This window comes from Dromiciops gliroides, chromosome 6 (assembly GCF_019393635.1).
Source record: "Dromiciops gliroides isolate mDroGli1 chromosome 6, mDroGli1.pri, whole genome shotgun sequence".
NCBI classification, from domain to species: Eukaryota; Metazoa; Chordata; class Mammalia; order Microbiotheria; family Microbiotheriidae; genus Dromiciops; species Dromiciops gliroides.
The window spans coordinates 188,819,079-188,831,860 of NC_057866.1; the positions used below are offsets into that span (position 1 = coordinate 188,819,079).

The 12,782-nt window shown below is 37.2% G+C and overlaps 2 protein-coding genes across 11 annotated transcripts in view; one reads left to right on the plus strand and one right to left on the minus strand.

Moving 5' to 3' along the window:
- The window catches only part of NEK1 (NIMA related kinase 1), a 151,356-nt gene that overhangs the window by 48,749 nt on the left and 89,825 nt on the right, over positions 1 to 12,782 (minus strand). For 9 of the 10 annotated variants that reach the window (XM_043971787.1, XM_043971791.1, XM_043971792.1 and 6 more), the window contains 4 exons: positions 9,428 to 9,595; positions 6,777 to 6,842; positions 6,476 to 6,695; positions 1,155 to 1,307 (listed from right to left, as the gene is read on the minus strand). In XM_043971787.1, coding sequence (XP_043827722.1) covers positions 1,155 to 1,307; positions 6,476 to 6,695; positions 6,777 to 6,842; positions 9,428 to 9,595 — 607 coding nt within the window. Of the gene's footprint in view, positions 1 to 1,154; positions 1,308 to 6,475; positions 6,696 to 6,776; positions 6,843 to 9,427; positions 9,596 to 12,782 lie in introns of those variants that run through there. The other variant, XM_043971796.1, reaches the window with a different exon arrangement.
- Positions 2,425 to 2,727, plus strand: LOC122731585 (U6 snRNA-associated Sm-like protein LSm7). Its single transcript, XM_043971797.1, has one exon. The coding sequence runs from the start codon at positions 2,425 to 2,427 to the stop codon at positions 2,725 to 2,727; it is 303 nt and encodes a 100-aa protein (XP_043827732.1).

Genomic DNA, 12,782 nt, shown 5'->3' on the forward strand with positions numbered 1-12,782 from the left:
TGAGTTCTTCATCTAGCTGTAAGAAGCTCTGGGAACCTGGGCATACTACCTTTTATTGACTTACACACACTGCTTACAACTACAATTCTCTATTTAAGAGTAATTATAACTATCATTTATAGAATTTTAAAATTTGCAAATCCTTTTGCATACATGATCTTATTTAGACTTCACAATGGTGAAATGTTACCTTCATTTTAGAAATGAATAAATCGTGGCTCAGAGAGGTTAAGTGAGTTGTTCAAGTTCACACAGCTTAGCTAAATGTCAGAGGCAGAATCAGAACCTAGGTCATCCTTACTACAAATACAGAACTGTAAAACCAGAATTACTATACTTTACAAATGCATCTTGGGGCAGCTAGGTAGCGCAGTGAATAGAGCACCGGCCCTGGAGTCAGGAGGACCTGAGTTCAAATCTGACCTCAGACACCTGACACTTACTAGCTGTGTGACCCTGGGCAAGTCACTTAACCCCAGTTGCCTCACTAAAAATAAATAAATAAATAAACCAAATGCATCTTGAAAAACTTTATAAACCATGTTTCTAAGATATTATTTGTTATACTCTATCAACTAGTAATAAACCTATTACCCAAACTACTAGCAGAGAGCACATTCCTTATTATTTCTTTTGTAATCTTTTCCCCCCCTTTCTATCCCTAGAACATATTTGAGTTGGGTTGTTTTGTTCTGTTTGGTTGTTATTTTGCAGGGCAATGAAGGTTAAGTGACTTGCCCAGGGTCACACAACTAGTAAGTGTGAAGTGTCTGAGGCTGGATTTGAATTCAGATCCTCCTGAATCCAGGGCTAGTGCTTTATCCACTGTGCCACCTACTGCCCCCTGAGCACATTCCTTATTAAAAAAAAAAAACACAACAACTTTGTTTTGCCAACAAATTCTACCCCATGACATGACTTTCAGACTTCCTTTCATTTTTTTCATCTCCTCTTCTTATTGGATCACAGATATCCTCAAAGCAAATGTATTCAACCTCCTAGGTTTAGATGAAATCACAATCAGGTTACATTTACCACCTGAAGAGAAAGCTGTCTTATTAAAAGGCTTTTTATAAATGATCCAATGTCTTATTCATGCTTATGCTTTTACTGATATTAAAACATCCACTTAAAACATTTAGTGCCATTTTTACCATTTTTAAGTGTTATTTCATCCAAGTATTGTGTCTGAAGTTGTAGCTCAGCTTCTCCAAGAATCTTCAGAACAGATTCTGTTGGGCTCTTCCCCCAGGTTCTTCTTGGAGATCCCTCAATATCTAGTTTAATAACATTTCCCACGGTAAGTTCTGGAAGGACAAAAGAAATAGGGAAATTGAAATGGTTATAACAAAATCGTCACTACAAAATTATTATAACATAAGATAGCATACCATTTGCATTGCTGACTATAAGCCAGAAACTCAATTGTCTATTTAGTTATTTTTAATGTTCATATGATATAGCGCATTTAAAGTTATTTGTTTTTAAAAAGGGATTAATGAGGTTGGGAGATGGAGACCAAAGGAAAATTTTCAACTAAAGAAAAAAAAAAGCAAAACTAAGATAGCCTTTTATTATTTTTAACATTTTTATTTAAAGTTTTGAGTTCCAAACTCTCTCTCTCCTTCCTTTCCCTCCCCTTCTTGAGAAGGTAAGCAATCAGATATAGGTTATACATATGCAATCATATAAAACATTTCCATATTAGTCATTTTGTATAAGAAGACTTGAATAAAAGAAAAAACTAAAGAAAGTAAAAAAGAGCAAGCTTCAGTCTGTTTTCAATCAATATCAGTTCTTTCTCTGGAGGCAGATATTGTGCTTCATCATTATCTTTTGGGATTGTCTTAGATCATTGTATTGTTGAGAATAGTTAAGTCACTCACAGTTCTTCATCAAACAATGTTGCTGTCTCTGTGCACAATATTCTCCTGGTTCTGCTCACTTCACTATACAGCAGCTCATACAAGTCTTTCCAGGCCTTTCCACATTCAACCTGCTTGTCATTTCTCATAGCACAGTATTATTACATTACAACCATAGACCACAGCTTATTTAGTCATTCCCCAACTGATAGGCTTTGATTTCCAATTCTTAGCCATCACAAAAAGAGCTACTATAAATATTTTTGTATAAATAGATCCTTTCCCCCCCTTTTTTGGATGTAAGATAGCCTTGTAAAGGCTAGGTGGTGCAGTGGATAAAGCACCGGCCCTGGATTCAGGAGTTCCTGAGTTCAAATCGGCCTCAGACACTTGACACTTACTAGCTGTGTGACCCTGGGCAAGTCACTTAACCCCCATTGCCCTGAAAAAAAAAATTATGTAAGAAGTTATTGAGCTCTTTGACGTTATGGTAGAAACGTTTGCCACGAGGTGAAAAGGTACAGGCGCTGGACGCAAAGGGGACCCCGACGGCTGCAACATGGTAGACAGGGAGAAGGAGAGCATCTTAGACCGGTCCAAGTACATCCACAAAACCATCTGTGTGAAGTTCCAGGGAGGCCGAGAGGCCAGTGGAATCTTAAAAGGATTTGACCCTCTGCTGAATCTGGTACTTCACGGCACCATTGAATGTATGAGAGATCCCGATGACCAGTACAAGCTCACTGAAGACACTCATCAGCTGGGCCTGGTGGTCTGCAGAGGGACCTGGATAGTGCTCATTTGCCCACAGGATGCCATGGAGGCCATTCCAAACCCTTTCATCCAGCAGCAGGAAGGATAGCCCCTGGCTTCATCCACACAGACCTGGTGGCTTCTCGGCAGCTCTGTTGAAGAGGGCTCGGAGGTTTCAGTTCGGCAGGGAAATACCTTCCTTTTCTGAAAGGACTCAGTGACCTTCCCTCATTACAACTCGCTGGCTGAGAGAGAACAGATTTTTTTTTTTTGATGTATTTTTTTCTAATAAAATACGGACCACAGCAGAGGCCAGGAGAATAGTAAATACATCTCTTCCCAGATCATACCGCCTTGGAAGAACCAAAAACTTAGAAGTCCTCAGAATTATTTATGAAACAGCTGCACAAAAACCCTGAAGCTTGGGACAGTACTTCTTCCACTCTGGAAGCAAAGTCCCACTTTAGTATAAAACTAAAAGTCAAGAAATGGACTGGGAAAATGAACAAACATCCAAAAAAGATCCTGAATATAGAAAGTTACTATGGTGACAAGATCAAAACACAAGGTCAGAAGAAGACAACAAAATCAAACTGCTACATCCAAAGCCTCAAAGAAGAAACATGAATTGGTCTCAGGCCATAGAAGAGCTCAAAAAGGATTTTGAAAATCAAGTAAAGAGAGGTAGAGGAAAAATGGGGAAGAGAAATGAGAGTGATGCAAGAAAATTATGAAAAACAAGTCAACAGTTTGGCCAAGGAGGCTTAAGAAAATAACATGTAAAATAACAGAATAGGCCAAATGATAAAAGATGCACAAAAATTCCCTTAAGAGAATGCCTTAAAAAGCAGAGTTGGCCAAATGGAAAAAAGATACAAAATTCACTGAAGAAAAGAACTCTTTAAAATGTAGAACTGGGGGGGGGGGGGGGAGGGCGGCGGGCAACTAGGTGACACAGTGGATAGAGCACTGGCCCTGGAGTCAGGAGGACCTGAATTTAAATCCAGCCTCAGATACTTGACACTTATTAGCTGTGTGACCCTGGGCAAGTCACTTAACCTCAACTGCCTCATCCCCCCCAAAAAAGGTCACAAAATTGGCCAGATGGAAAAGGAGGTATAAAAGCTCAATAAAGAAAACAGTTCCTTGAAAATTAGAATTGGGCAAGTGGAAGCTATTGAATTTATAAGGCATCAAGAGACAATAAAACACCATCAAAAAAATGAAAAAAGAAGAAAATGTTAAATATCTCATTGGAAAAAATGACCTGGAAAACACTTCCAGGGGAGAGAGTTTAAGAATTATTGGACTGGGGCAGCTAGGTGGCGCAGTGGATAAAGCAGCGACCCTGGGTTCAGGAGTACCTGAGTTCAAATGAGGCCTCAGACACTTGACACTTACTAGCTGTGTGACCCTGGGCAACTCACTTAATCCTCATTGCCGTGAAAAAAAAAATTATTGGACTACCTGAAAGCCATGATCAAAAAAAGAGTTTAGATATCATCTTTCAATAAATTATCAAGGAAAACTGCCCTGATCTTCTAGAACCAAAGAGTAAAAGAGAAATTGAAAGAATCCACCAATCACCTCCTGAAAGAAATCCCAAAATGAAAAGACCCAGTAATATTATAGCCAAATTCCAGAGCTCTCAAGTCAAGGAGAAAATATTGCAAGCAGCCAAAAAGAAACAATTCAAATATTTTGGAGCCACAGTCAGGATAACATAAGAGTTAGCAGTTTCTACATTAAAGGATGGGAGGACTTGGAATATGATATTCTGGAGGGCAAAAGATCTAGGATTATAACCAAGAATAACCCACACCCAGCAAAACTGAAGATAACCCTTCTGAGGGAAAAACTTACATTCGCTCAGTGAAATAGAGAACTTTCAAGCATTCCTGATAAAAAGATCAGAGCTGAATAGAAAATCTGACTTTCAAATGTAAGAATCAAGAGAAGCATAAAAAAGTAAACAGGAAAGATAAATCATAAGGGATTCAATAAGGTTAAACTGTTTATATTCCTACGTGGGAAGATGATACTTTTAACTCCTAAAAACTTTCTCACTAATTAGGGCTGTTAGAAAGAGTGTATATATAGACAGAGTGCAAGAGTGTGAGTTGAATATGATGGGATAATTATTTTAAAAAATAAAGTTAAGTAATAAGACAAATGCACTGAGAGAAAGGGAAAGAGAGAGGTAGAAAGTAAATTCTCTGACATAAGAGACATGAAAGGGCTTTTAGAATTGAGAGAAAAATAGGGGAGGAAGGGGGTGGGGTGGGGAGTGAATGACCCTTACTCACATTGGAATTGGCTCAAAATAGGAATAACATACACACTCAGTTGGGTATAGAAATCTATCTTACCCTACAGGAAAGTAGGAGGGGAAGGATATAAGAGAAGGGGGTGGGAATGATGCACTGACAGAAGGAAGGGTAGAATGGGGAGGTAGAAGTCAGAAACAAAGCACTGCTGAGAATGGACAGGGTAAAAGGAGACACAGAGTAGGATAAATAGGGAAAACAGGATGGAGCGAAATACACAGTAATCTTAACTGAAAAAAATTTCACAGCAAGTTTCTCTTATAAAGACGTCATTTCTCAAATATAGAGAGCACTAAGTCAAATTTATGGAAATAAGAGCCATTTACCAATTGATAAATGGTCAGATCGTGAAAAAGCAGTTTTCAGACAAAGTAATCAAAGCTATCTGTAGTCACATGAAAAAATGCTCTAAATCACTATTGATTAGAGAAATGCAAATTAAAACAACTCTGGGGTATCCCCCCCCCCACACCTATCAGACTGGCTAATATAGAAAAGGAAAATGACAAATGTTGGAGGGGATATAGGAAAATTAAGACAACACCACCTTGTTGCTGAAGTGGTATACCAATTCAACCATTCTGAAGAGCAATTTGGAACTATGCCCAAAGGGGCTAGAAAACCATGTATACTCTTTGATGAAGCAATACCATTACTAGATCGTATCCCAAACAGATTTTTAAAAAAAGGACTTATATGTACATAAATATTAATAAAAATTAATAAAATTATTAAAATATTAATAAATAGAAGCTTTTTTAGTGGTGGCAAAGAACTGGAAATTATAGGGATGTCTGTCAACTGGGGACTGAATTGAATAAGTTATGGTAATATAATTGTGATGGAATACTATTGTGCCATAAGAAATGATAAGCAAAATGCTTTCAGAAAAACCTGTAAAGACTTACATGAACTGAGGCAAAGTGAAATGAGCAGAACCAGGAGAACACTGAATACAGCAACAGCAATACTGTATAATGATCAACTATGAATGACTTAGATCACTGTTTTGCTGAAAACAGGTAAGACAATTCTGAAGGATTTATAGTGAAGAATGCTATCTCCAGAGAAAGAACTGATGGAGTCTGAATGCAGATCAAAGGATACTTTTTCTTTACTTTATTTTTCTTGGGTTTTTTTTTTGTCTGCATTTTCTTTTGCAATATGACTTTACATCACAGCACATAAATAACCTATAGCAAATTACTTGCATTCTCAATTTCAAGGGTAAGGGGAAGGAAGGAGGGAGAGAATTTGGAACTCAAAAAAATTTTTAAATGAATGTTAAAAATTGTTTTTACATTTAATTTTGGGGAAAAATAAAATCTTAAATAAAAAAAAAAAAGAAAATTTCTCTTCCTTGATTTGGTTCCTTATGGACATGAAATGTGCAGTAAGCGAAAGAGTAACATTTGCTTTTTATTTCAATAAATGCAAATTTCCCTTTGTGTCATTTAATATAAACAATATAAAGTAAATGCTTTGCTTTGAAAATGACATAGATTTCCAACATTTTATAATTATTCTCACCTGTAGGAAAAGTCTCTTCCATGGTTAATTTGGCTAGAGGAATTTCCAGTTGATTTCCTGCCTCCCATTTCTTACGTTCTGATGATACAGATTTTTCTTCCTGATGATCCTCAATGTCTTCATTCATAGTTATTTTACAAACTTCAGAGATTTGTGTCTTTTCTTCCTCTTTATGAGCTTTGAGGTTTTGATTTAGTCTACGCAGTATCTCTCGTTTATTCTGCAATTGTTATAGTTTTATATTTTGAAATATTTATATAAATTAAAAGAAAGAGTGAAGAGAGAAAACAGTTTTACTTACTGAAAGAGCATTATCAGTCATTTTCATTTCTTCAGAAGTTTCCTGAATATCAATTAAACTTCTCTCCTTTAAAATCAGAAAGATACAAGGTGAGGCATATCAGAAAAAATTTTTCCTTAAAAAGGTCTGTTACTTTAAAATTTTATGATTCCCCTCCCCTCCACTGTACATCTCTCCATATTCATTCTTTTATTTCTGCAAAAATTGATTTCTTTTAAATACACTGAAAATATTTCAAAGTCAATCAAATAATAAGCTTAATATACAGTCTACAAGCCAATTCTCAACTATTTGATCAAATGTGTGGATTTTCTATATGTTTTGTAAGCACTAGTCTTTTAGGGGGACAGGGGAGAAGGGAGAAGGGAAAAAGAGCTATTTCAACTCCACCAGAAAAAGGACAATGAAATGAAATGGAATGAAGATAATTCAAGTTTCTATACAAGCCTCATTAAAGATTTAGTAGATGAAGTGGTTCAACCACAAGTTTGTTCTTTAAACAGTACTTGAATTTATTGATGTTTTCTTGTTGTATATTATCATACAGTTGTGAGTCGGTAGACTGCTTTCTAGTTCAAAAAACAAAAGCAAACATGGAAAATGAGAACCGAGGGTTTTTTTTTTTTTTTGGATGATAGCAAGTATACAAATCTTTTGATTAGCCTACTCACAGAAAACTGAGTCTCTAGAGTTTATGTGAAAATCCAGAAAAAGTAGTTAGTGCAAAAAGATATGAAAGCAAAAGCTTCTAGACTCAGAAAGTTTTCAAAGAAGGAATTAAGAAATGTTTACTAATGTCAGTACAGAAAGAAAAACTATTTGGCAACAAGTATCACTTCAAATTTTGTACCACTTGGGGAAATAAAAAATGTAAGACTAGTCAGTTTAGTAGTATTAGAAGTAAATGAGAAAAAGAACATTTTACCCAGTAAAAGTAGTCAGGAATTACCAGTCACTATAACCAGAGAGATGACCAGCTGGATGAGAATATGTAAGTCTGGGTACCATCTAGGGTATACCCAATGGTATCTAAAGTTAGAGAAAACAGTGTGGTAGGTGCAAAAGAAATTTAGAAGAAAAAAACTAAGTTATTAGAAAGAAAAAATGTTTCTAGAGGAACAACTGCTTTTTTTTTTTTTTGGGTGGGGCAATGAGGGTTAAGTGACTTGCCCAGAGTCAAACAGCTAGTAAGTATAAAGTGTCTGAGGCTGGATTTGAACTCAGGTCCTCCTGAATCCAGGGTCAGTGCTTGATCCACTGTGCCACCCAGCTGCCCGTGCAACTGCTTTTTATATGAGATTCTCACTGACTGGCCAAAAACTTTACATTTGCATAGTCAACCATGTTATTGATGATATATCAACAGGCAACATAAAGAGAGAGGTTGTACAAATTATATAAATACAGTCACAGAAAAGAAAAGAAACAACCCCTGATTTCAAGGAGCTTACATTCTACCAACAGAGAAAATACAGACATAAACCCTGGTGCATGGCCCCATCACTTTATGCCTGGACCATTGTAATAACTTGCTAGATGGTGTCCCTGCCTCAAGTCTCCCAGTTCTATGACATGCTCCACTGGGATGTCAGGGATCTTCCTAAAGTGCATGTCTGGTCACATCAACCCTCCTAACTCAATAAAGTCCCGTGGCTCTCTTTTACCTCCAGGATCTATTTTAAAATCCTTTTTGGCTTTTAAAGTATTTTACAACCTAGTCCCTTCCTACACATTTCTGCCCTTCTCATATTCTATGATCCAATGACATGGGCTTTCTTGCTGTTCCTCAAACATGACATACTGTCTCCTGGCTCCATGCCTTGTCACCGGCTGTCCCCCATGCCTAGCTCAGTCTTTTCATCTCTGCCTTCTGGCTTTGCTCAGGACTTAGCTGAAGTCTCACCTTCTGCAAAAGGTCTTCCTGATCTACATCCTTCTCACTGCCCCCACTTCACCCCTTCCCTCTCCTAATGCTAGTGCTATTCTTCAGTATTTATATGGTATTTACACATAGTTGTTTGCATGTTATCTCCTTCATTAGAATATGAGCTCATTAAAGGCAGGGACCATGTTTTTGTCTCTGTCTGTATTCTGAACACTTAGCATAGTGCCTGAGGCTTAGTAAGCATTTAATAAATGCATGTTGATATTAATAACAAAATGAATAGATATAAACACAAGGTAGTTACTGAGGGAGAACACAAGCCATTGGAAAGGATAAAGAGAGGTATTATGAAGAAGGAAGTCCTTGAGCTGAGTCTGCATTTTGGAAGTTTGGGAGTCTATGAGACAAAGGTGAAGAGCTGAACAAAGAGAGTTTAGAGAAAGTAGAGGACCCCCCAAAAGCCCTAGGATACCACTCCACTAAGGGGAAGAAGGAGAACAAGGTCACTAAAAACAAAGGACATTTACAAAGAAGTCTTGCTTAAAAGACAATCCCAGGCCCAACAGAGGCACTAGTGTACAAAATATCAATCACAAAAAAACTTCAACATTTTTATTATAAAGAAACAATTCTGTTCCTTTTCTTAAAGAACTAATTAAAATATCAGGAATAGACAACTGGTTCATGTAACATTTTGCTTCTAAAATATCGGATCATTTCCACCCACCTATTTCTTCTCTTAGTACAAAATTTCAAAAAAACTTACCACACCTACTTCTTTCAAAGCTGATGTGATGGAGATAGCTGGCATATTAGGCTTCACCTGTAACTGGGAAGGAGGGCTGCTTGGTTCATGCTGTTCCTGGCAATGACCAGGGGCTGTTGCTTTCTCACTGGAAGGTACATTAGCAATTTTTATGCCTTTAGCTATCAACTGTAAAAAAAAGGGTTTATGGATGGAAAATTTAAATTTGTAGAGGAAAAAATCCACAAAAACTACATTTGTCAACTTGGTATATTATACTTAAATTAAGTATTCATGTATAACATATCCTAGGATAATTTTAATCAAATTGTATAATTTTTTTTGTAAAATAAAGCAACGAACAGATCGTTGACTTCTTACAAATCTAATACTAATTATTCTTTTATTTCAAATCAGTAAATTCACTGAAGATAAAAATTATTCCATCAATCACACTCCTCACAATAAATGCATTTGCCGTTTCCAGCATTGTTTTTCAGTAGATGTTAAATAAACAGAATTTTAAAATGGAAACATCAACAGTTACAGAGAGAGAAAAAGAATGACACTTTCAGGGGCTAGGTGCTATATTCAAGTTCACTAAGCAAACAATTTGGCACCTTCATGTATGTTTTATCCTGAATTCAAGTCTATAAACAACATAACTAACAATAACAACAATAATATCTAACATTTATATACCACTTACTATATGTCAGGTGCTGTGAACAATTATTATCTCATTTGAGCCTCACAACTCTGGGAGGCAGGTACTATTAACATCCCCATTTTCCAGATAAGGAAATTGAGGCAAACAAAGGTAAATGATTTGTTGAGGGTCAAACAGCTATGTGTCCAAAGCCTCACTAGAACTCAGGTCTTCCAGACTCCTGGCCCAACACTCTATTATATCACTTAGCTGCCCCCTAAAGTTACATTTATCTATAATATTAAAACCATAATTCCAGAAATATTTTTTACTTCTATTTTCCTATCTCATATATTCACACATATAATACTTATCTTATAAAGAACTGAATTTTTTTGGTGTTGAATAATTTAGCAGTGAAGGAAAAAGAATAACCATTAACCACACCCAAATCCAACTCTTGCAAAATGCACAAATTTTAAACAAGTGTAGACATCTTAAAACTTGTGTCCAGAACAACAGAACTTATTAAATTTCTTTCAAACCTTCTCTTTTTTGTTACTTCCCTATTACTTTTTTTTTTTAAGTGAGGCAACTGGGGTTAAGTGACTTGCCCAGGGTCACACAGCTAGTAAGTGTTAAGTGTCTGAGGCCGGATTTGATCTCAGGCACTTCTGAATCCAGGGCCGGTGCTCTACCCACTGTGCCACCTAGCTGCCCCTTCCCTATTACTCTTTTTTTTTTTTTTTTTTTTTTTAGTGAGGCAGTTGGGGTTAAGTGACTTGCCCAGGGTCACACAGCTAGTAAGTGTTAAGTGTCTAAGGCCGGATTTGATCTCAGGCACTTCTGAATCCAGGGCTGGTGCTCTACCTACTGCGCCACCTAGCTGCCCCTTCCCTATTACTCTTTTTTTTTTTTTTTTAGTGAGGCAGTTGGGGTTAAGTGACTTGCCCAGGGTCACACAGCTAGTAAATGTTAAGTGTCTGAGGCCGTATTTGATCTCAGGCACTTCTGACTCCAGGGCCGGTGCTCTACCCACTGTGCCACCTAGCTGCCCCTTCCCTATTACTCTTTTTTTTTTTTTTTTTTTTTAGTGAGGCAGTTGGGGTTAAGTGACTTGCCCAGGGTCACACAGCTAGTAAGTATTAAGTGTCTGAGGCCGGATTTGAACTCAGGCACTCCTGAATCCAGGGCCGGTGCTCTATCCACTGCGCCACCTAGCTGCCCCCCCTATTACTCTTAAGGGTACTACCATCCTCTCAGTCTCTCATTCTCACTCTCTTTCTCTCTATTGTTATCAGCCTACTGATTGGTCTCTGTGCTTCATGTCTTTCCCCACTTCAATTCAGGCTCCCCTAAGTTATCAAATTGATCTTCCTAAAATGCAGATCTGGCCAGGTCACAGTCCTAATCAATAAACTCCTCTGGGTCTCTATTCTCTCCAACATCAAATATAAAATCCTGTTTGTGAAATGAGCAGGACCAGGAGAACATGGTACATATTAACAGTATTATTGTATGATGACTAACTGGCAATGACTTAGCTATTCTCAGCAATACAATGATCCAAGACAATCTCAAAGGACTTATGAAAAATACTGTCCACCTCCAGAGAAAGAATTGATGGAGTCTGAATGTTGATCAAAACATATCTTTTTAATTCATCTTTTTTTGGTGGGGGGGAGAGCCCTGTGTTTTCTTTTGCAACATGGCTAATATGAAAATGTGTTTTGTTATGCTGCATATATATAAAATCTGTATCAAATTGTTTGCCTTGTCAAGGAGGGAGCGTGGAGGAAGAGGATTTCGAACTCAAAATTTAAAAAAATTAATGTGAAAAAAAAATTTTATATGTAATTGAGAAAAAATAAAATAAGAAGGGGGAACAACCCATGTCATTCTCTTGGCCAACTCTAAGCATTTTCACTAACTGTGCTCCATGCCTGAAACACTCTCCCTTCTTATTTCTGCCTCTTAACTCTCCTACAAGTCTCAGTGGAATTCTCACCCTCAGCGAGACAAACTGGGGGCACACATTTTGTTTGTACATATCTATTTGTTTGCATGTTTCCCCTTAGACTGTGAGCTCCTTGAGAACTTAGCTTCTAGGACAGACTTCCTTGTTCTGTACTTAGTTTGGTCCTGATGCTCTTATGAAAAACCATCAGAGAAGAAACTGTCAGAAGGGTAAGATATAGATAAAACCAGGAGAGATCTGTCAACATTTCTCTTAACTGTCTAACTTCATCACTGATGACAATGGAATCACCATATTTGAACAAAGACATCTTGCGAGAGAGTAGCAATGTTATATAACAATACTGAAAAATCTGTATTAACCAGTTTTTTCAATTAGTGTCAGCACACAGCTAATGCCAGTCACTTTTTTTTTTTTGGTGAGGCAATTGGGGTTAAGTGATTTGCCTAGGGTCACACAGCTACTAAGTGTTAAGTGTCTGAGGCCGGATTTGAACTCAGGTCCTCCTGACTCAAGGGCCGGTGCTCTATCCACTGCACCATCTAGCTGCGCCTAATGCCAGTCACTTGTAAAAAACAAACAAGACATAATTCTTAATTCACCATCACCACATTAGCTCAAAACTCCAACTTTCAAAGTTTCCTTTGCACATACTGACTTCCAGCCAAGACAGCTGCCTAAAATAAAGGCTGCTCACTTCCCATTTAACTGCTTTTATTATTTTATCCTGAAAATGCATGTAAATAATT